Source organism: Harpia harpyja, chromosome 16 (genome assembly GCF_026419915.1).
Source record: "Harpia harpyja isolate bHarHar1 chromosome 16, bHarHar1 primary haplotype, whole genome shotgun sequence".
Taxonomy (NCBI): Eukaryota; Metazoa; Chordata; class Aves; order Accipitriformes; family Accipitridae; genus Harpia; species Harpia harpyja.
This window is the reverse complement of record NC_068955.1, coordinates 21,440,263-21,462,523: the sequence shown is the minus strand read 5'-3', so window position 1 is coordinate 21,462,523 and position 22,261 is coordinate 21,440,263. Positions and strand designations below refer to the sequence as shown.

Genomic DNA, 22,261 nt, shown 5'->3' with positions numbered 1-22,261 from the left:
TAACATAGAACGTTTATTTTGAAGTTTGATCTTTCCTTCCTATCCAGAAGCTGGCAGAAGTGATTTGTTTGCAAACAAGAAGGGGAATTGTCGGTGAGGATGAAACTTTCTCCCTGCCAGCCCCCCCAAGCTTTTTTCCAATTTCTTTAATATTATGCCAACCGTTGGGTAGGGAGTAACTTGAAAATGTTTTAACATTCTCGGTTGTTTTCTCTTGTCTGTTATTTCCTTTTGAGACTTTTGTAAATCCATGTTACTGTCCACCCAGCAAAAATACAGTGTATGTCCAGAAGTATATCATGTCCCAAACATCTATTTGGAAGGAATAGTCCTGAGATCCAGCTGTTACAGCCAAGCTGTGGTAATTGTATCAGTAACTTATCCAGATAAAATTTTGGGGGAGTTGGAATCCTAGTGAAAGGTGGAGGATGATGGTACTGAAAGGTTCTCAACAGTAACTGATACCTTCATAGGTCCTAGGACAGAAAAGCTTTTTAAAGGACACTTCATGTTATTGCAGAAGTTCCTACATGGGCTCTTAAAAACAAGTGGATGCAACAGCAGCAAAAAGAAATAATTTTTTACAGAACTTGCAGTTAAAAAATGTCAATGAAGTCATTGCAACTGGTCGCTAAGGTTTTGGTCTTAAGCACGGCTTTCAAAATGAGATGGCACTTTACGTGACTAACAGTTTTTCAGGTATAATACTGACTTGGTGACATTTGGTATGCGGCCCTTCAGAGGGGTTAGAAGCTGATGGAGTCCTGGCTGACCGAATCATTGTGTGTACTGTCAGTCAGTGCTGTTGTGCCTGATACCAAGGAGTATTAGAGGGACACCATTGCAGTAGGTAAATACCCATCTAACCTATGGTGATGGTTATAACATCCCTATTTATTCCTTCTCCATTCTGCCCATGCTTCCCTTTTCTCTGATTTCGTTCTTCTTCTGCTTTTTATGGTATTTATCAGTTTTCATTTCACTTTGCATTGATACAACTTCAGTGGATTAAGTTCATCCTTAAATGTGAATTTTCCCCAGGCTTTTCAAACCTATTTTTATTCTTTCAGCAGAAGCACCTGTTGGTTTAGTGGAATAAGATATACCATGTATTGCCATATTCTGCACTTCCCTGCGCCCCCCCCACGTCCCCGTCCCCCCCCCCCCCCCCTCCCCCCGGCTTCAGCTCAATTAAAATACAAGCTAGAATATTTTTCTTCCTTTATTTACAAAGCATACAAATGTTTTCTGATACCCAGGAATAATGAAGATCATAGTTGACCTGCATAGGAGAATATCTATTGCAGTAGTGGGAAGGGTGATGCTGTGAATAAAGTGCTATTCTAAGGTTTGGGTGGTATTGATTGAGCTTGTTTCTTGTACATCCTTTGGGGGCATAGATCACTTTCTCTATGCTTCCTTCCCCTGTGTATGAGATGGGTTACCAGCTCTGCAAAACAGAAAAGTACCAAAATCAAATACATATCGAGGCATTCAGGAATTTGGACCGTCCAAGTATTTCAGGTAGTCCTGACTAGCAGTGCCAGTACATTTGGGGGAAGACTGAAATACTACTTTTTTTTCTGGTAAGTTTAACAAATTTTTCCTGTGTACAATGAAAAGGGCCTGAGGATCATCTTATCCTATTACTTGTTGTATCCTTGATAATATGGCAAGTCTCTGGAACATCTGTTGTTCAAGTTCCCAAGATTGTTGCATGTATTTCTTTGACTTGATTAAGATGAGCAACTGACTATGAATTTTGCCAGTTGCACAAACAGTGTCTGTGGTCATTGTGGGAAGCCTGTCTTCACTCTGTCTTCCTAAAAGTACCAGCATTTTGTTTAACCTTTTGTGGCTGTTAGGCCTCAATAAAATCTTTCTTCTCTAGAATACATCAGAGTTAAATGCTCTTTATGTAAATTTCAATGTCCGGGCTAATTCAGACTTTAAGATGCGCATAGTGATGTGCTGTAATGGGCTTGAGCAGATTTTTTCAGAACTTCGTGCCATGTGTTTTAGGCCCATCAAAGAAATATTTTTCTTTTTAAGTATTTAATGTTAGTTCTCCTTTGGCCTCTTGTTCACTTCAGTTCCAGCTCTGACTTCTGTATTGGGACTGAGTTAAAATGGGGATATCATTTGTGGTGTTTCTGTCTTCTGGCATCAAGATTTCTGTAGAGATGTTTTTAAAGGTATGGGGAGACCTCAGGTACGTTTCTATTCCCTTTTATAAAAGGAGGCATAAGATGGAACATGAATTGTCTTCATGCTTCCATGAAGAGCTTTTCCAAAACTCCTAAAAAGTGACAAGAATCCTCGATAGTTTAAAACTTTTGCTGTTTCAAATTGTTTAAGAACCTTGATATGAAAAGGATTTTACTTTGCAGCAGATTTTGGTGATCTCTTTAGCACTAGGTACTGTTTTAAAAAAAAGGATAAGCGGTACTGTACTCCTCCACCTCCATCTGTGTCTTTCACACTGACAGTATGTTTCTAACTTCAAACGTGTGAAGTTGTACTTCTGAATACTCGAAATGATTTATTAACTTTGTGTAGGATCTATAATGGTCGTTTTAAAGTATTTAGTGTGGCATAATTACTGATGTTCTTTCTCTGCGATCTGTAGTGTGTTTCTTCTGCCCAGACCTGAAAATGGTATCTTTTGTAAGAGATCACCAATGTGCTTACATTCAAAGCCTTGCATGTACGATTAACAATACTTAGAGCTCAAATGTATTTTTATCAGGGGTTTGTAAGAGAAAAGACAGAGTTTATCACAGTTCTCATTAATTTGGAATGTAAGTTGCATTAACAGCTCGCTTCTGGAATTTCAAGGGCAAGCAAGAGATGGCATGTGACCTTTCATGGGGAAAGATTTATATAAGAAGGGAGTCTAGGGGACTAGGGTTCAGGAACCAGCAAATTATGCCAGAATTTTAATGTGTTGCAAGTTTGTATTGTTTAAAGAAAAAGCTGGGAAACGGGGAAGGAGAAGGAGGGCAGATCAGAAGAGGTTAGCTGGGGAGTAAAGTTGCCTTTTCCTTAATAGCTTAAGGTATAGACTGATCATTCAGCATTCTTATAGGCTGAAATTTCAGTTTTGGTCTTGGGCAAATTCACTATGTGTATGTATTGTACAGGGACAAGAATGTAATGTCTAAAAATTTGAAGCCTGATTTACTGTGTGGTCAGCTTTGATTCTTAATGTATTAAAGAGTTAAGCCACCTTAAAGGTAAAGATACTGTTGGGTGGTCATGATGATGATTATTATTACCTGGCACCCTTCATGAAAATGAAATTGCAATTCATTGCTATAGGTCTAAAATTACAACTTTCAAAATTGCTGCAATATCTTCACAATTTTTTTACCCTACTTTATATGACATATAAATATTTTACTACAAAATTAAAGAAAAAAATTGCAAAATACTTCAGTTGAAGTATAAGAATAATTTTTTTTTTGTAGGAATAACTTTATGAAGATAACAATATGGGTGTTTAACTATAGTAATGGCAGTAGTTTTTTTGGAAATACATCTTTTGAGTTCTTGTTACTGCCATGCATGTTTTGCATATATAATTATTAATGAAAGCAATTACTCTTTTGTGTGGAACACATTGTTAATATGCAGTGATCTTCCATGCTGTGCTCCCACACATGTATACTATATTAAGTAGTTTGTTGTCTGAGTGATGTGTATATCTGACTTTAAGTGGTTTCAGAAACTTCCAGAAACTTCTGTGTAATTGATTTGAATTCAGTGAGCAGTGCTAGCTCTGGGGTTTCCACTAGGTTTTTGGGCAGCTTGCACATTATTTGAAAGGATACCAAAAGATAGAAATCTTTGTATTGATGATACAAAGGTATTTCTTGGTGGCTCTGGCTATCTGAATCCATTAAACCCAGAATAACCTATTTTTCCAATTTAAAGACAAGGTGTCAATATTAATGAATGCCAGTTCTTCCTGTCACTCTCAATAAAGGGAGTGGAATGAAGAGCAAAACATATGACATATGGAATCTTTGTAGATCTGGGATCTGTAAAACAGATACTGGCAGGCACTAACTGAGGAGATTACTACTGGTGTTCGCTGGCTGTTCAGTGTGTGTGTGTGTGTTTAATGTGGTGTCACATTTGGTTAATTAGCTTTAGTTAATAGGAATTTCACTTGGATATTGAAGGAATGTCCTTTTAGTGTTAAGAATTAATGAAAGGGGCTTGAAAGAAGACTTTGGAAAGGATAGGTACAGAGTGGAGGGAACATGGTTGGGATCTAAAACTTATTCATGGTAAAATCTTAATCACCTTATTTTATTTTTATCAGAAAAAAATGGCCAAAGGCTGTTACTTGTCTGGTGAAAGCAGTAGAGACCAGAGTGGGGTAGGGGTTACTTGAGGTACTCCCCTCTCTAGTTTAACCAAATGAGCTGTACAGGAAATGGCAGTCTGTCACAATGTCAGTGTGTGCACTTTTGAAGCCCACCTGATGTAGTGAGCCTCAGTTCACATAGGCTCAGAGTAACTGTACCCATTATACAAAATATGGGAGACCAGTGGATACATTTAAATGTATACTGAAGCCATAGGCATTACTGGAAGGGTAAAATCATACATAAAATTGTTGTCTCTCCCCCTTCCCCTCCATTCAGATTTTCTAATTTGTTCTTTAATAGAGGTCTTCAAATTTTCTTAAATATTTGTAATAGATTCCTTGACATAAAATAGAATTTTGCATTATGGATTAAACATGTTTTCAAATACTTGATCAGAAGAATTAAAAAAACCCAGCAACCTCTGTGTTTGAAAAATCATTAAAAATAAAGATGTGAATGAAGCCTGATTTAACAATGCGTTAACATTTGGTATGTGGCCTTGATATTTTTGGAAAGTTGTCAGTAGTTATTAGTAGCATATATTGAAACAAATTATAGCTGTTGTTGAAATCCCATGATCTAATTTTTTTCCGTTTCTGCCTGTTGTGCTAAAACAGTTGAGAATGTAATATTGCAGCCACCTCTTGAATAATCTGATATCTTCAGACATAAGTGCTCAGCTGAAAGATGACTGACTCAATAAAAGTCAGTTGAAGGCACGTAGCATTGACACCCCCTCACCCCAACCATGGAATTTAGGGACTTGCTACAATTTTACTGTTATTTAACTAGTTGGATTGAAAAATGCCAACAGAGAATGGCCTTTCTATATAGTGGCACATACTATATAGTACACTATAAAGTACTGGAAAAATTGTGGTGAGCATACTGTACTGAATTGGTTTTATTATTAAAGGGAAGTGCAGCTACTGAGTCTTCTCTTGCACAGGTTTTAATCTTGTGTAGCAGCGTTAAATGAATTACTTTGTATTTGCATTCATGTAAAGGAGAAGAGTCCGTAAGGCAGACCTTTTCTGTCTATCTTTTTGCTTCTGTATAAGGATTAAATGTAAATTTCTGTATTTGGGTGAAGTACACTTCCAATCAAAGTAAGAAGTGTCTTGTGGCAAGAGCAGGCTAGGTCTTCACTGCCTGTAGAATGGAGGTTCTTTCAAGTGTTCCCGGGTCTGAACTTCGCAAAGAATGCAAGTTGCAGTTCAGTAACTTGTGTATTTGAAAATAATAATTTTATTTCTTTTCCAAATGTATCAAATTACAATGAATTTTACTTTGTAATTGCAAACATATAAAACTCTGAGATTTTGAAGAATTGCCCTGATTTAGGAGTGCAGATTCATTAAAAAAAAAATCCCCAAATCCTCCCCCCTCCCCACCCCCACCTGAAAACAAACCAAATTCTGGTGGGATGGAAAGAGTGTTTCCCATCTATCTGTATTGTATACAATTTAAGAAACCATGTGAAATAGTTAGATTTTATGCATTATAAGTAGATTTGTAAATTTCTATTACAGGACTTTTCTGTGGAAGGATTAACAGTGCTGCTTTTTTTTTTCTTTTTTTCTTTTTCTTTTTTTTTTTTTCTTTTCACATCTGATGGATGTGAATACTTATTTTTTCTGATGTTCATATCTTGGATATGGAACTATTCACTTTAATTTTTTTCCTTCATAATCTTGCATTTCTATGATGTATCCTTCATGCATCCCTCCGTAAACTCTTTTTTCTAACTTTCATCTTTCCTTATATTTAAGTTGATGATTTTCTGAAGATTCATCTTAACTGCTGTGGCCGTTAACTTTGTTTAATATCTGGAATGTTTTTGAGACTTCTGTGAGCCTTTCTGAAAAGGATCGTTTTCTAATTTTTGTGAAAACTTGGATACCAAATCAGTTGCACTTGAACTAGAGGTAGAAAGTGTTTCTTTTTTTAAGAGCGTTTTCCCAACGGTGGCCTCCAAGACTGAAAAATCAGGAATAGCTGTACTGGTCATAAATTGCCACGTTTTGGGAACAGGGGGCAAGTTGTACGAGAGGAGGTCAGGAACTACCCTGTGCCAGTTGCAGCTGCTTCCAGCCAGCTTTGAAACCGGTGTAAAGACCCCAGTGTGTGCCAAAACCTCAGCCAGCTAGAGGAGCTGATGGCACATGTGCTTACGTGTATTTAAGATAGAGCAATAGCCATGAGAGGCAGGAGATGTGAAAGGGGACTTTGCTGGGGACATGGTTAGAGACACGCTCTTGGAAGGAGGCGCTCCGTGCCAGAGGAAGCACACCCCCCGTGGGACGCTGGCCACTGGTGACGAGTGCCGGGTTGGGGACACCCCTGGAGGGACTCTAGCCTGTAGATCTGTGCTGGCAGAAGAAAATGACCAAGAGGCAAGGAACAGCAGAATAAAACCGCTATGTGCATGACCCCAACCTCCTGCACCACCCATCACCTCATCAAATGAATTGGGATGGATGGATCAACAAGGGAATCTGAGATTATGAAGTGGGGAGAACTGCTGGTCAGAATCATAGAATCATTTAGGTTGGAAAAGACCTTCAAGATCATCGAGTCCAACCATCATCCATGCCCACTAAACCATGTTATGGAGTACCCTGTCTACTCGCTTTTTTAATACCTCCAGGGATGGTGACTCCACCACTTCCCTGGGCAGCCCATTCCAATGTGTGACAACCCTCTCAGTAAAGAAATTTTCCCTAATATCTAACCTAAATTTCCCTTGCCGCAACTTGAGGCCATTTCCTCGCGTCCTATCTCAAGCCACCTGACAGAAGAGACCAGCACCCACCTCACTACAACCCCCTTCAGGCAGTTACAGAGAGCGATAAGGTCTCCCCTCAGCCTCCTCTTTTCTAGACTAAACAGCCCCAGCTCCTTCAGCCGCTCGTCATAAGACTTGTGCTCCAGGCCCCTCACCAACTTGGTTGCTCTCCTCTGGACACGCTCTAGCAGCTCAATGTCTTTCCTGTAGTGAGGCGCCCAAAACTGAACACAGGACTCGAGGTGCGGCCTCACCAGTGCCCAGTACAGGGGAACAACCACCTCCCTGCTCCTGCTGGCCACACTGTTCCTGATACAGGCCAGGATGCGATTGGCCTTCTTGGCCACCTGGGCACACTGCTGGCTCATATTCAGCCGGCTGTCAACCAGCACCCCCAGGTCTTTCTCTGCTGGGCAGCTTTCCAGCCACTCTTCCCCAAGCCTGTAGCGCTGTGTGGGGTTGCCGTGACCGAAGTGCAGGACCCGGCACTTGGCCTCGTTGAACTTCATACGATTGGCCTCAGCCCATCGATCCAGCTTGTCCAGATCTCTCTGTAGAGCCTCCCTACCCTCAAGCAGATCGACCCTGCCTCCCAACTTGGTGTCGTCTGCAAACTTGCTGAGGGTGCACTCGATCCCCTCATCCAAATCATTGATAAAGATATTAAACAGAACGGGGCCCAACACCGAGCCCTGGGGAACACCACTTGTGACCGGCTGCCAACTGGATTTCACCCCATTCACCACAACCCTCTGGGCTCGGCCATCCAGCCAGTTTTTCACCCAGCGAAGAGTACACTTGTCCAAGCCATGAGACACCGGCTTCTCAAGGAGTATGCTGTGAGAGACAGTGTCAAAGGCCTTGCTGTGAAGTCAAGGTAGACAACACCCACAGCCTTTCCCTCATCCACTAGGCGGGTCACCTGGTCATAGAAAGAGATCAGGTTGGTCAAGCAGGACCTGCCTTTCGTAAACCCATGCTGACTGGGCCTGATCCCCCTCTTATCCTGGAGTTGCCACGTGAGTGCTCTCAAGACAAACTGTTCCATAATCTTCCCCAGTACCGAAGTCAGGCTGATAGGCCTGTAGTTCCCCGGATCCTCCCTCCGACCCTTCTTGTAAAAGGGAGTCACATTGGCAAGCCTCCAGTCCTCTGGGACCTCCCCTGTTGACCAGGAACGCTGATAGATGATAGAGAGTGGCTTGGCAAGGACCTCTGCCAGTTCCCTCAGTACTCGTGGATGGATCCCATCAGGTCCCATAGATTTGTGAGTGTCCAGATGGCGTAGCAGGTCCCTAACTAATTCCCCCTGGATTAAGGGGGGTATGTTATGCTCTTCATCCTTACCTTCCAGCTCATGGGGTGGAGTACCCTGAGGATAGCTGGTCTCCCTATTAAAGACTGAGGCAAAGGCGGCATTAAGTACCTCAGCCTTTTCCTCATCGCTGGTGGCTACGTTCCCTTCTGTATCCATTAAAGGATAGATATTCTCCTTGGGATTCTTTTTACTGTTAACATATTTGTAAAAACATTTTTTGTTGTCCCTTACAATAGTGGCCAGATTTAGTTCTAGCTGAACTTTTGCCTTTCTAATTTTCTCTCTGTATGATCTAACAAGATCCCTGTACTCCTCCCAAGTTGCCTGCCCTTTCTTCCAGGAATGATAAACTCTCTTTTTTTTTCTTGACTCCTAGCAAAAGCTCCCTGTTCAGCCAGGCCGGTTGTTTTCCTTGGTGGTTCAACTTGCGGCACATGGGAATAGCCTGGTCCTGAGCCATTAAGATTTCCTTTTTAAAGAATGTCCATCCCTCCTGGACCCCTTTGCCCTTCAGGACCATCTCCCAAGGGACTCTCTCAACCAGTGCCTTGAAGAGGCCAAAGTTTGCCCTCCGGAAGTCCATAGTGGTGGTTTTGCTGACCACCTTCCTTGCCTCACCAAGAATTGAAAATTCTATCATTTCACGGTCGCTAAGCCCAAGACGGCCTCCAACCATCACACCTCCCACCAGTCCTTCCTTGTTTGTAAACAATAGATCTAGCAAGGCTCCTCCCCTGGTTGGCTCACCCACCAGCTGTGTCAAGAAGTTATCTTCCACACACTCCAGGAACCTCCTAGGTTGTTTACTCACTGCTGTGTTGTATTTCCAGCAGACGTCTGGAAAGTTAAAGTCCGCCATGAGGACAAGGGCACATGATTCTGAGACTACTGCCAGCCGCTTGTAGAATGATTGCAGTTCTTCAGCGTGCTGCCCTTGGGAATCGTAATCAGTATGTGCTATCTTGCGGGTAAGATTGCTGTTTGGAGTTTACTCTGTGTAATTCATATGCCCATTGTATCAAGAACATCTGTTGCTAAATTTTTTTCAAGAGAAAATCATAGAATGTTAAGTGTAAAAGTACATAAACTGGAGAAAATACTTATTACTAAATTGTCTGATTCTACCTAAACGCCTTGTAAAATTTTTTGTGGGTTTTAAGATAGAAGCAAACTCAAACTGTAGATTAGCAGGAAGCTTAAAGGAAGCATATTTTTTTTTTCCACCATAACATTGATTTATGAATTGCTTTATGCTAGCAGACTTGAATTGTGTCAGACTGAAAATTGTTTTTTATGGTAAAGCCAGGAAAATAATGTATTCATTGCTGCTGCTTGGGTGTCTGCAGAGGAAGCAACACATATGGTCTGCTACTACTAATGCAGAATTTGTACTGTTTCATAATATTGAAGTATAGCTCTGAGAATTTAACAAGAAAATGTTTAAAAATTTTAATGCTTAATCTCAAAGTTTTGTAATACAACTTTAGGGAAAGGGTGATCCAATTGAATGTGATGGGTCAGCATGGATTATTAAAACTATGAAACAATATTTTGAATGGTTGCAAATTTCAACTTTGCTATTTAGGAAGCTTTATGTGTAGTTTAATGAAAACTGGTTTCCTAAGTATCTGGTCTGATTTTAAATCAAACTTTTATTCACACTTGCAGTGGTATCAGCTTGCTTCCTTATTTACCCTGTTTCTCCTATGATCCACGTACCGGGTAAGGGACTGCAAATACAGTGGTAGTTTAGAGCTATGTGTGCTCTGCTTGGCTGGTTTGAATGTAACTGCTGATTGCCTGGGTGGGTGCTGCCTTACAGAAGAGGTAACTGTTCAGCTCTGCTGCTTTTTCCTTCTTTTCGGAGTAGAGGAGGAAATAGGAGTTTGGGCCTCTCGTGTCCGCCCAGCAATTGACTTGCAAGCATGTTTGTGTTTTGTGTCTGCTTACCTCTGAAATTACGTTGAAATCATCCAAGAGATGCAGAAATTGCCAGAGTGAAGACTGATGGATAGGTAGTATTATTAGAGACATCTTGTTTTCTTGGATTTAAAATGTGTATGGAATATTAGACAGGTCTTTGTGCATGTGAAATACTTGGCCGTGTTAAAGCAGTTTCCTTCAGAAATCAGAATAATATTAAATTTTCTATTTGCTTGGTATATTTGTAAGATAAATAAAACAGAGAATTTGTTTTTCTTCTGTAGGAAAAGGCAAGATTTGAGCAAGAGAAAAGATCATTCTTCCTACTGTTGTACCATGCTTTAAATGTGGAAAACATAAGTTGAAGGCTATTGATTGCATGCTTTATGTTGTGTAGTGGCTCAGTACAAAATGGTCCTAGCTTTCAACATTCCTTCAGGATAGTATTGATTAGTGTAAAAATTGCTTCCACTTTGCCACATTATGTTGTGGTGTATCCCAGAGCTAAAATACAGTAAAAAAAAAAAAGTTGTTATTTTTTCCATATTTACTCCAGGACTTCAGCGGGTGAAGAACAAAATTCGTGTTTGTACGTGCATTCCTCTACTATTCAGGATGACGGGACGCTACAGTTGAATATTTGTGGTGTTTCTGAAGGGCTTCCTATTCATAGCACTGTGGCTTTAAAAAAAGGAGGGGGTAAAAAAAAAAAGACAATTGCATCAGAGAAGTTATCAGAAATCAGCAGTTTTTCTCTACACCTTTCTGTGTAGAAAGTCACTACTGACTTGTCCAAGGAAACCAACTAGAAATACTGGCAAGGAGCTAGGGTGTCCTGGATAAATCATGTAGATTTTTAATCTATAGACTTCTTTTTTAAGACTGTTTGTTGACAAATGTTTGATTTCTTTTTAAAATATCACATTATCCATTATATTAGTTTTTAATTTGTTACTGTTTGTGGAGAGAGACTAGAATTACCGGTAATCATCTGTCACTTTGAAAACATGCATGATGGGCATAGGCCGGATGCAGCTTGCAGCTTCATTTCATGTAGTGACTCCTTATGTTACTACTGGAGAATATTAAGATTGTATTTATTACATGAGTTGCAAGACACACTTGAGGAGCCTGTTCTGCCTCTTGTGGTGAAACATTTCCTAATATTGAGTATATTCTGAAAATATTCTCAAATTTATGGTGATTTAAATTTCACCAGTTTGCCTTTAAGTAATTGAATTTTATCTTTCAGCAGGCCCAACAGAAGGTTTGGGAAAAATAATACAAAGATTTCCTCAGAAGGACTGGGAAGACACTCCTTTTCCACAGGGAATAGAGTTGGTGAGTTCGCATTATATTTTGTAATTTTTGGAGTTTCTTTCACATACAATTGGAAGGTACATCTGCCTTTATGTCATAGTCTGTATTATCTAACCTGACAGGGAATGGATAGAAATTACATGAGTAGAGTGGATAGATAATAGCTTTAAGAATAACAATTTTGGCTAACAGAAGATAATTTATTCTGGTCTGTACCACTAAGTAGATATTCCTAGAATACAGAAAAAGTCTGCTGCAAATTTAGAAATGGTGTGTTTAAAATAAATGTTTATTTGTGTCAGTAAGTTTATCACTGACTACGTTTTTAGAAGCATCCTTCAGATGGCAGATAACTTTTCATTGTCATGTTCAAATAAATACAAATGTGTATTTGTATATTGTATATTTAAAAAAAAATTAAAATTAATATCCCAATAAACTGGCTTGATTAAAATGGTCAGTCTTTACCCAGTATTCTATCCTTGACAGATGGCATAATGGGTGCTTACAAAAACAGTATGCTGAACAAGGCTAGTATACAGTGATCTATTTTAAATGCCCTCTCTGAGAATTCACTGAGTGCCACTTCTTACCCTTCCTTGGTTTCATATTGTGAGATGCAGTGAAGAGGTTATCTTAGTCATCCAGATCAGGGATTCATTAAACATATGGCTCTCAAAATCCTGCAGAGAAATGAAATACTGTGGTCATACTCTGCAAATTAGGTTTCTGAGAAATCAGAGTGAAACTCTTACTGCTGTGAACTTAGGAACTTCGGGGACAGGATGAGCTAGAGAAGGAGGCGGCCTGTAGGAAATGTTGCAATAGAAGTCTTTGTACTGTGGGACAAAATCAGCTGCAGAGGACAAAGACACTGACTCTTCACTGAATTTATTACACATACAGCAAACATAGCAAGCTTTTACCAGTATGATACCTTTCAACCAGTGCTCAGCTCACTTGTTGAGTCATAACATGCCATTGGCTATGTGTTGTCTTGTCCAGTGAAAGACAGAGGAGAGGATCTGGGTATTTACTGCTTGCTCTCTGGTGTAGCAGAGGTTTATGTCGTTCACCGTGTGCTGGTGTACGCGACTGGTTGCTCGTTTTCTTCAATAGTGTGGTTTTAATTTCTTCATAGTGAAGTATAAGCCTTGTTTTGGGGGGATGTCATACATTAATTAGTGGTGTAAGCATTATTTCTGATACACGTGATGGACAGTTACAGTGTTTGTGGTATGCTTGCATAATACTACATTTGGCAATGTAGTGCTGTGCTGAAACAATAGAAGCTCCTGCTTTCTCTGAAGTGTTTCTACTGTTACAACATTATACCAGTTTGTATAGCAATTGATGTTTGCTATAGCTGGTAATTCTCTACTTAATATATGCCTAGCCAGCACGTGCTTGTGCTTGATGACTGCTGACCGAGTTCAGATAAGTGGCTTTTTTATATAGTACACATTATAGTTGTAGTTCATTAGATGAGAAACCAACTTTGATGCCAAGGCTTAGGGGTGTTTTCTTTTTTTAACCACTCTCTTGGGGTTGAACTAGGTGGTTTGATCTTGCCTTAAACAACTGCAAGAGTTTGAGTCATACTAAGATTTATTTTGTCATACAAATCTTCCTTATCTATTTCAAAGGAAGTAATGTGTCTGACTTCCAGTGATGTTTTGAAATAAATGAGCACAACTTCTCTTAGGGCAGTGAAGCTTCTTAAGTGATGTATCTGTACCCAAATGTTATTTCCCATTTAAGTTTAATTGTAGGATGTTAGCACTACAAGAAATACCTTTCTAAAGGAAAATGTGTTGTGTTTTGTTTTGTTTTGTTTTTTTTTTACTTGACTGAACCAAACATTATTTCTGTATCAGTTCTCAAATGACTCATTAGGCAGAGCCATTAAGACTTTAAACTTTCCAAGTAAAATGAAATCTGATGACTTAAAAGTTAAGGACATCTATCTATTCAGCCAGTCGGCAAAATTAGTCAAATTTTAATTTGCTTTCTAAGTGTGGTAATAAAATTTTAATTAATTAAGATTGAGGAGTTAGAGATATTGCAAAGATCAAGCACTAAAGTAAATCACTTGTGAAAGTCAGATTTTGGCAGGATGTTTTTTTCAAGGTTTTGGATGAGTGTAACATGAATCAACATTAATTCACGGAAAGGAAAGGAGAAAAGCTGTGTTACCATTTTCTGTTTGTCACCTTAAGGGCAGCTTTAATATCATTAAGAGGGTAACAGGCAAACCTTGGGGAGAAAAAAAAGGGAGAAAGAAGGTAAGAATAGAATAGTTGACATAAATGTATATGAGAATGAAGGTAGGCATATTTATGAATAGCACTTAGTTCTATGAGTAGTTGTATTGGGTTTGTGTGGCAAGGTTTTGGTAGCAGGGGGTGTTACAGGGGTGGCTTCAGTGAGAAGCTGCTGGAAGCTTCCCCTATGTCCAACAGAGCCAATGCCAGCCGGCTGCAAGACGGACCTGCTGCTGGCCAAGGCTGAGCCCATCAGCGATAGTGGTAGCGCCTCTGTGATAACATATTTAAGAAGGAAAAAAAGTTGCGGGGCACACAGAAACGGCAGCTGGAGAGGGGAGTGAGAACATGTAAGAGAAACAACCCTGCAGACACCAAGGTCAGTGAAGAATGAGGGGGAGGAGGTGCTCCAGGCGCCGGAGCAGAGATTCCCCTGCAGCCCGTGGTGAAGACCATGGTGAGGCAGGCTGTCCCCCTGCAGCCCACGGAGGTTCACAGTGGAGCAGATATCCACCTGCAGCCTGTGGAGGACCCCACGCCAGAGCAGGTGTGTGCCCGAAGGAGGCTGTGACCCCATGGGAAGCCCACGCTGGAGCAGTCTTCCGGCAGGACCTGCGGATCTGTGGAGAGAGGACCCCAGGCTGGAGCAGGTTTTCTGGCAGGACTTGTGACCCCGTGGGGGACCCACACTGGAGCAGTCTGTGCCTGAAGGACTGCAGCCCATGGAAGGGACCCACGCTGGAGCAGTTCACGAAGAACTGCAGCCCGTGGGAAGGACTTACATTGGAGAAGTTCATGGAGGACTGTCTCCCATGGGAGGGACCCCACGCTGGAGCAGGGAAAGAGTGTGAGGAGTCCTGCCCCTGAGGAGGAAGGAACAGCAGAGACAACGTGTGAGGAACTGACCCCAAACCCCATTCCCTGTCCCCCTGCGCTGCTGAGGGGGAGGAAGTAGAGAATCCGGGAGTGAAGTTGTGCCCAGGAAGAAGGGAGGGGTGGAGGGAAGGTGTTCTGAGATTTGGTTTTATTTCTCATTACTCTGCTCTGGTTGATTGGTAATAAATTGAGTTAATTTTCCCCAAGTTGAGTCTGTTTTGCCTGTGACAGTGATTGGTGAGTGATCTCTCCCTGTCCTTATCTCGACCCACAAGCCCTTTGTTATATTTTCTCTCCCCTGTCTAGCTGAGGAGGGAGGAGCGATATAATGGCTTTGGTGGGCACCTGGCGTCCACCATAGTAGTTTGAGTTAAAATCCTCTTAAGTGTACTACTTCTCCTTTGAGTGAAGGATCTTTATGGAATTACATGGTTTCTCTGAAATGGAAAAAAAGCAGTGGTTTGTATCTGAAAAACATGTTAAGCTCTCTTCACTGTGTTTTCATGAAGGAAAAAAGGGCCAAAGCTTTTCATGCCTAGTGATAGGATTGAAGGGAGATTTGATTTTTGAGTCTTGTCTTCTGTCAAAGTTAGTTGTTCTGCCATGAATCACGGAGATCTTCTGATCATTGGTGAAGATCTCACTACTGCCCTGCTCCTCCCACCGCCCCACCCCGGCTCTTTTGTAAAGCGAATTATTTGCCTGTGAATTTGGACATTGGAATTTTTTTCTGAAGTTTTTTTGCCAGATAATACAGGTTGAATCAGATAATTTGTCTTGGCATCTAATGGCTGACATGATCTAATGGTTGTTTCCCGTTCACGCTGTTAATGGCATTTTGTGAAACAAGGCAGGGGGGAAGTAGTGGAAAAGACCTATGCCCACCCCCACACCCCAAGCTTTAATACTTTAAGATCGAAAATGCCTGTTTGGACCCCTTGTGATCTCCATAGCTTGTAGAGATGCCGTTAGTCCAAGTTCCAGCCAAAAAGTAATAGACAAAATCATCTGAGACTTTTGTGGAGGGCTCTTCTCTTTCCCCATCCCTGCATGCCCCCCACACTTCTGGGCTTGAATTTGTGTGGTCAGATTTCTGAGACAAATTAAGATAATGTAGAGAGTGCAGTTGTGCAGGTAATTTTTAAATTAAACAATAAAACCACTGCAAATAATATTTTTCATTATTTTGAGCCCAGTTTTGAAAAATGGGCTAACATGGGAAAAACTGTGCCTAATGGACCTGTCTGTGGCTGAGTGAAAAGGGATCATTTTGAGAACATCTGATCTAGGAAACATGATGACCCTATTTCAACTTTTACTTTTAGCCTCGAGTGTATTTGTAGTTTTGTTAAGTTGACATAAATATATAGAGAATTGGGTCATTATAAATTGTAGTTGCAGTTTGAACTTCACTGAAGAGTGTTATACTATGTGTGTATATATTCTGAATTAAAGGATTAAGAGTTACTTAAACTGTTTCTGTTTTTATATGTGTAGCATGTTAGCTATGTTCTGGTCTTGGTTAATGAACACATAAGTTATGGAATAAACACATTGTCCAAAGTTCAACAGAAATATACTTTATGAAATTTTATTGAAGTCAAGTGTTTTAATTTGTCTTGTTAAATAAATTATGTGTCTTCTGGTTGTCAGTGGTAAGTGAGCAAAGCCATGAGTCTCTGTTGAGGGAAAGATACTGTCAGTAGGTCTTGGTCAGTGTATCTTCTTAGAGCTTCTACTTGTCTGCATCTCATCAAATTACCTAAAGAGATTTTTCTTAATCTTGCACTCTTTGCATTTACCGTTTCTCTAGTGGCTTCACAGGTTTTGACTTTGTTCTGCTGATAACTGAATACAGAAACTTTGATAAGTGAGCCACCTGCAAATTGTTGTGAAACATACCTCAAGTTTTTTGTAATGGACTATTGATAATTACACTAGCTAGTAAGGGCCCTAATACTTTTTTACCATTTGTTGGATTGTGTGATATAACTGAGAATAAGTTATGATTTTTGTTAATATATATCATACATTATGACTGTTACTTCAAAAGCAGTTAAGATGTTGTTCTTTGATTTGCTAGAACCTTTTGTGGGCTATTCAAGAGGAAGATAGGAAACATTTTTTATAATTTCAGTTCAGAAGCTGATCATCTTTAGTTTATTGACAAATAGGAGTCCATATGCAGTTTATCGACAAATGTAAGTCAAAGTGAGTTTCCTCCAGTTTCATGGAGGTAAGCTGACTTTGAGGAGTAAAGAGAGATTTATACTAATTCTTAAAGTTAATTAAGTATTTGGCTCAGAAAAGCATTTAAGTCATTGGTTTTCAAAAGAATGCAGTTAGAACATACCAATCTGATAGTTGCCCCCCCATGATATTTTAAATGAACATGTTTGGGTATCCTCTATAGTCTGTCTGTTTCAGAAGTTATTTCAGCTTTACACAGATACAGCTTACGTTTAAAAATAACCCTCTAAAATCACCTGAGACGTATAGAACAGTTTAAAATTAGGATAATCGGACTTCTTGTTCTCACTTGTAGAATGAATCCTTGAGAGACTATGTTGGTTGAATGAGTTAGCTTTACATTTCTGCATATTTTTCTTATTTATAATCAAGTTTTAATTTTACTGTATACCTTTCTAGACTTCATAATTAGTTATACATCAAAGAAGGAAGCTTTGGTATGTAATGTTACACTGTAAACTCATTTTTGTCCCAGGGCTAAATTAGCTAAACTGTCATCTGCATTACTCAGTGTTGGGAGGCTAATGTTAATTAGGCCAACGAAAGTCATACCTAGAAATAGATACGTTGTCTTAAGTTTAAACTAGATATAATGTATATGTGCAGTTTGTGCGTAGCAGGGAAGAAAATTTCCCACTGTAACCAGTGGTGGTGGTGGTAGTTAGTAGTAGTGTCATGAATTAGTAATTTTCATTTCAAGTATGTGCAAGTATAGAAAGGAACATACATTTCTAGACAGGCTAATCGCCTATCCAAATAATTACTTAAATTATAAAATGTAATTGTAAAAACTGTTATTTAATATATTTAATACAGTCCTTTGAAGGCAGTGTACATGTGTTATGCTAGGAGGAATGCTTCTGAAGAAAGGCCGTATGTGTCCCTTTGAGATCTGATAGGATGCCTGCTTCCTCCTAGAGGAGGAGTTGGTGTTCTTGGAATGAGCATATTATTCTTTTATGTAGAGCCTTGTATTTGCTGCAGATCTTAGCATTTCTGCACTTTTGAGCAGCTTCAGATATGAACTCTTAAATAGACATGAAGTATGTCTTTTATGAAACCTTGGATTCAACTTTCAAATTCCAACTAACCTGAGCCCAGAGATATGAAAAAAAAAATCAAATGAGAGTAAGGATTGGTATGTATGTATTTTCAAAGTATATCTGTATTTTGACTGACTTAGTGTATCTCAGTCTTTTGACAAAAACCAACTTCTTAGTCTTGTACAGATTTCCACTTCATGATGACGTACATCACTTACGAGTAACAGCTGAGTTCTTAAGTGAATATACACTGCTGTTGGAGCTTCACAATTGGGTGAAGAAAGGGAGAAGAAAGCTATCAAAAAACGCCCACCAAACCACAGCTAATTTGTCTTCAGAGTTGTATTGAAAAACAGAATATCTGTAGTGAACTCCTAGACTTTTGGAGATTACTGATGCAGAGTCTGAAAATCATTACACATGCTGTCAAAAGATACTTTTAAAATTCAAGTGCTAATCACTTAGTGTTATTTTTGTTTTACCACTTTGGTGTAAGGCAACTTTTCTAGGAAAAAAAAATCTGATACTTCACCATTTTACTACTTATTTTAAATAAGACATAAGAGACAAACTGGGTTGCAGATTAGCCAGTTAAGGCCTGAAGTGATTAAAGTTTTAAGGAGTTTAATCTTTAAATGCTTTAGTCTTAGCTAGCTGATCTGTAAGCCAATTTTTCTGCAACATTAATGCTTTTAAGGACCTGAATAAAGGGTGAGGTTTTTTCCTCTTTCCCCTCAGACTTTTTTTACCTCTCAAGAATCATTACATATGTAATTATTTAATGAACAACTGCATGACAGAGCTTAGTGTAGCACTTAAAAATGCATTGTGTTCTTTCATTCTCATGTTGCAGTACAGGTGCTTTCAGCAGTTAGTAGAAAACAGATGACAGCAAAAGTATGGCTAACTTTATCGGAGTTATATTATGAACTAAGTTTATATTCCTTTAACTTGTCTATATTAGCCTCCAGTGGAAATCTTAGAGTGCCATAAATGCAGTGTATTTTACGGTAATGTCTCTGCTGTGCTGTAAAATAGTTATATTCTGGTTTTAGCATCCCACTGCTTTTACTGAGTGGATTTTAGCTCCTGGATTTTGTGGACTAGTGGAGTAAAATAATTTGATACTGAAATCTAAGGACTTGCAAGTAGTCTTGGTCTTACTTGACTAATACTGTGAAAGGGTGCAATTAATATATTTTATTGTTTTTTTGCTTTATTTTCAGTTGGGGGAAAAAAGAAAAATGGAACACTTTATTGTACAGTCAACATTTTTAGTAAAAATGATAAGTTATTGAAGTGATAACTGTTTGGAATTTTAACTCTGTAGTCTTTCCATGGAGATTATTAAAAATAGACTGTATTGAAGTGTAACCTTTTTTATAACTATCAAGGTGTTTTAAGATAACCCCCCCACACACACCCCCAAATATATTGTAAATTAACTTCTTTTCAAATCTTCTGGGGGAGAGTGCCGTTTTTATAAGCTTGCTTAAGAGTTGCAGGTGTTTTTAGAATCATAGAATGATTTGAGTTGGTTTTCTTCATTCTTGGTATCTGTCATCTCCACAAATAATACTTGGCTGCATAAGACAGTCTTTTCCATCTAAGCTTTGTGTGTGATTCAGTTTCTGTACTACCTCTCCATAAGTTTTTTTTCACCCTCTTTAAAAATTAGAGGAAAGACTGCAACATGGACATTTCTGTAAGTCTCTGCTTGTGGTTTTTTTTCATAACAGTTAAGCAAAGGAGATTGAGGCCCACAGTTAAGTCATGTGGTGGTGTAACATTTACAAATCTCTGTGATATCTTGGTATTTTCAGCTTATAACTAATAGAGTTGTCTGTGAGAAGTCTCCTGGAGACCCTGCTTTTCCTGAAGGTTCTGTAGTTTTGATTATTAAATGTTTTTTGATGTTCCTTGTTTTTTTTTTTTAAAAAAAAAAAGCTCTGTATGTAACAATGGAGATAATGGAGGTACTCACTGACTGTAGTAATGCAAATGTGATTATGCTTCATTTAAATAGTGTTATGATGATGGAACTGTATCAGTATCATCATTCTTACTCCTCTCCTGCAGGTATTTGAGAACGATCTGTAGTTCTTCCCCTCAACAGTCCTGTCTGTGTCGACAGACAGATGTTCATTTTTCTCTCCCCCTGTGATTCTCTGAGATTTGAGTCTGCAGGATTACAGAGCATTCTTTGTGCTCTTCAGTTTAACAGGGTATAAGACTAGAGTGTAAAATACCCTTGGAATAAATGGGTTTGTGGCTAGTATGTTTCAGTAAGAATTTTTTTCCCTGTCAGTTTATCCTATTATCTGTATGTACTCAGTGTGAACACATACATGTTTGTGAATATTTTTCATGCTTATTTAGAGGAACTAAGAAACGGTCTAGACTAAAAAGGTAGAGCAACATATAACTCAAACGCATGGTATGAAAATGTGTTCTGTCTCCAGAAACCAAAACTGAAGAGCAGAAATCCTATTATAATTCATTTTTTTAAGAGGAAAAATTATGGAAAAATTTTTATTTTTTAATTCTTTTCAGCTTTATTTTCCTTGAACACTTTATAGAATAGCCTGGCTATGGACATGCTTTGTCTTTTTCCAGAAATGTTTGTTTATGCTTGAAAGTTAACTTGGATGAATGTAATACATAACCTTAAAGTGCTGTATGTTTTTAAATAGCTGAACATGTTCTTAACATCAGAAGAGGTTCTTTATTCTAAGTGACCTATTCTACTTTAAACCAATCATCACTGAAAATTATTTCAGAATAATTCTGTTTGAGGAATGCAAGCAACAAAAGAGAAATTTGTCCAGAAAGACACAAACCAGTGTACTCTTAAGTCAGTGAAAGTACTGTAAGTGCTGTACCTTCTGAGTTTACAGCACTGTTCTGATGTTCTCCTAAATATACAGAAATGAATAGAGGTGTATTTATGTGCACTGTAACATCTAGTTCTGTTGTTATATAAAACTACTTTTTTCTAGTTGTTTCTTTTGCCATATGTAGTTGACTGTCCCTGTCTAAGTTAGTAGTATACAGGTGTTGGCATTTATCCATCCTTTGTCTCGGCAAACAAGAGTGTTGTGCATCTTGAGCTAAGTGTGAACCAAAGAAGTTTAGCTTTTTTCAAAAGGTAAACGCTATTCTGAGATGGCCAGAGGTTAGACATGAGAAGACTTCAGATAAATAAAAGGAAGACAATGAACTGTTCTTGTCCTTTGAGAATAGGGTGAGTAATGGTGAGTGGATTCTATAGCAAAGATGATTTGGTGTAAACAGTAAGAAATGTTTAAATAGATGGAGCTCACACTGCTTAGCATGAGATTTTGGGGCAGTATTATTTGTTTTTGACATTAGATACCTATGAGGCATGACTTGCGTGAAGCTAATAGTAGGGCATAAAAAGGGGAATAGCTTGGATAGTCTCCTGAGGTTCTTTTTGGATTTGTTAATCTGAAAAGCTAAGGCTTTGGCTCTCTATCTGCCTGCTTGTTTGCTTCTCTGCAGAGAGAGACAGTAGTAACTCATTGGGAAGAAAAGAAACTGAGACATCAGAACGGTGGTGAATGAAGAAATCTGTGTGGATTACCATGAGAGATGAGATCTGGTCTCTAGGTATGATTGTCAGGTGTTCGTCCTTGCTGTTAACTACAGCAAGCTTTTTCTGAAGAGTTCTTCATGTCACTGTTTCATCAGGTTCCTGTAACTACCAGAGAGGAAGAGAGAAAATTAAACTTAGGCAAATGTAATAGCCCGGTAAGGCATTGAAGTGAAGTACCTCAGAACCACTTCCCAATTTGTTGTTTAAAATACCCATGTTTTGTTTCAGCTCATTATTACAGATAATTATTTGTCAGCCTTCTGTAAGAAATTGGAACTTTTTTTATGCTTGAAGTGCAGTAATGTAGGCAATTTTTTGACTGAAATTTCGGGGGGCGGGGAGGAGGTTGTTTGTTTTGATTTTTCTGTGTGTTTGTGCAGGGAGCTGAGGATTTGTGTGGTTGTGGAGAGAGCCAGAAAGCAAGACTGTTGTCTGTTGAATTATAACTGTATATTCAGTTGTCACAAAGCTATCCTTTCTAGGG

The 22,261-nt window shown here is 39.1% G+C and overlaps 1 protein-coding gene across 7 annotated transcripts in view; it reads left to right on the top strand.

The window, feature by feature from the left end:
• Window positions 1–22,261, top strand: part of SBF2 (SET binding factor 2) — a 288,893-nt gene that overhangs the window by 41,216 nt on the left and 225,416 nt on the right. For 5 of the 7 annotated variants that reach the window (XM_052810406.1, XM_052810405.1, XM_052810408.1 and 2 more), the window contains exon 2: window positions 11,661–11,749. In XM_052810406.1, coding sequence (XP_052666366.1) covers window positions 11,661–11,749 — 89 coding nt within the window. The remainder of the gene's footprint in view (window positions 1–11,660; window positions 11,750–22,261) is intronic. The other 2 variants (XM_052810411.1, XM_052810407.1) reach the window with 1 other exon arrangement.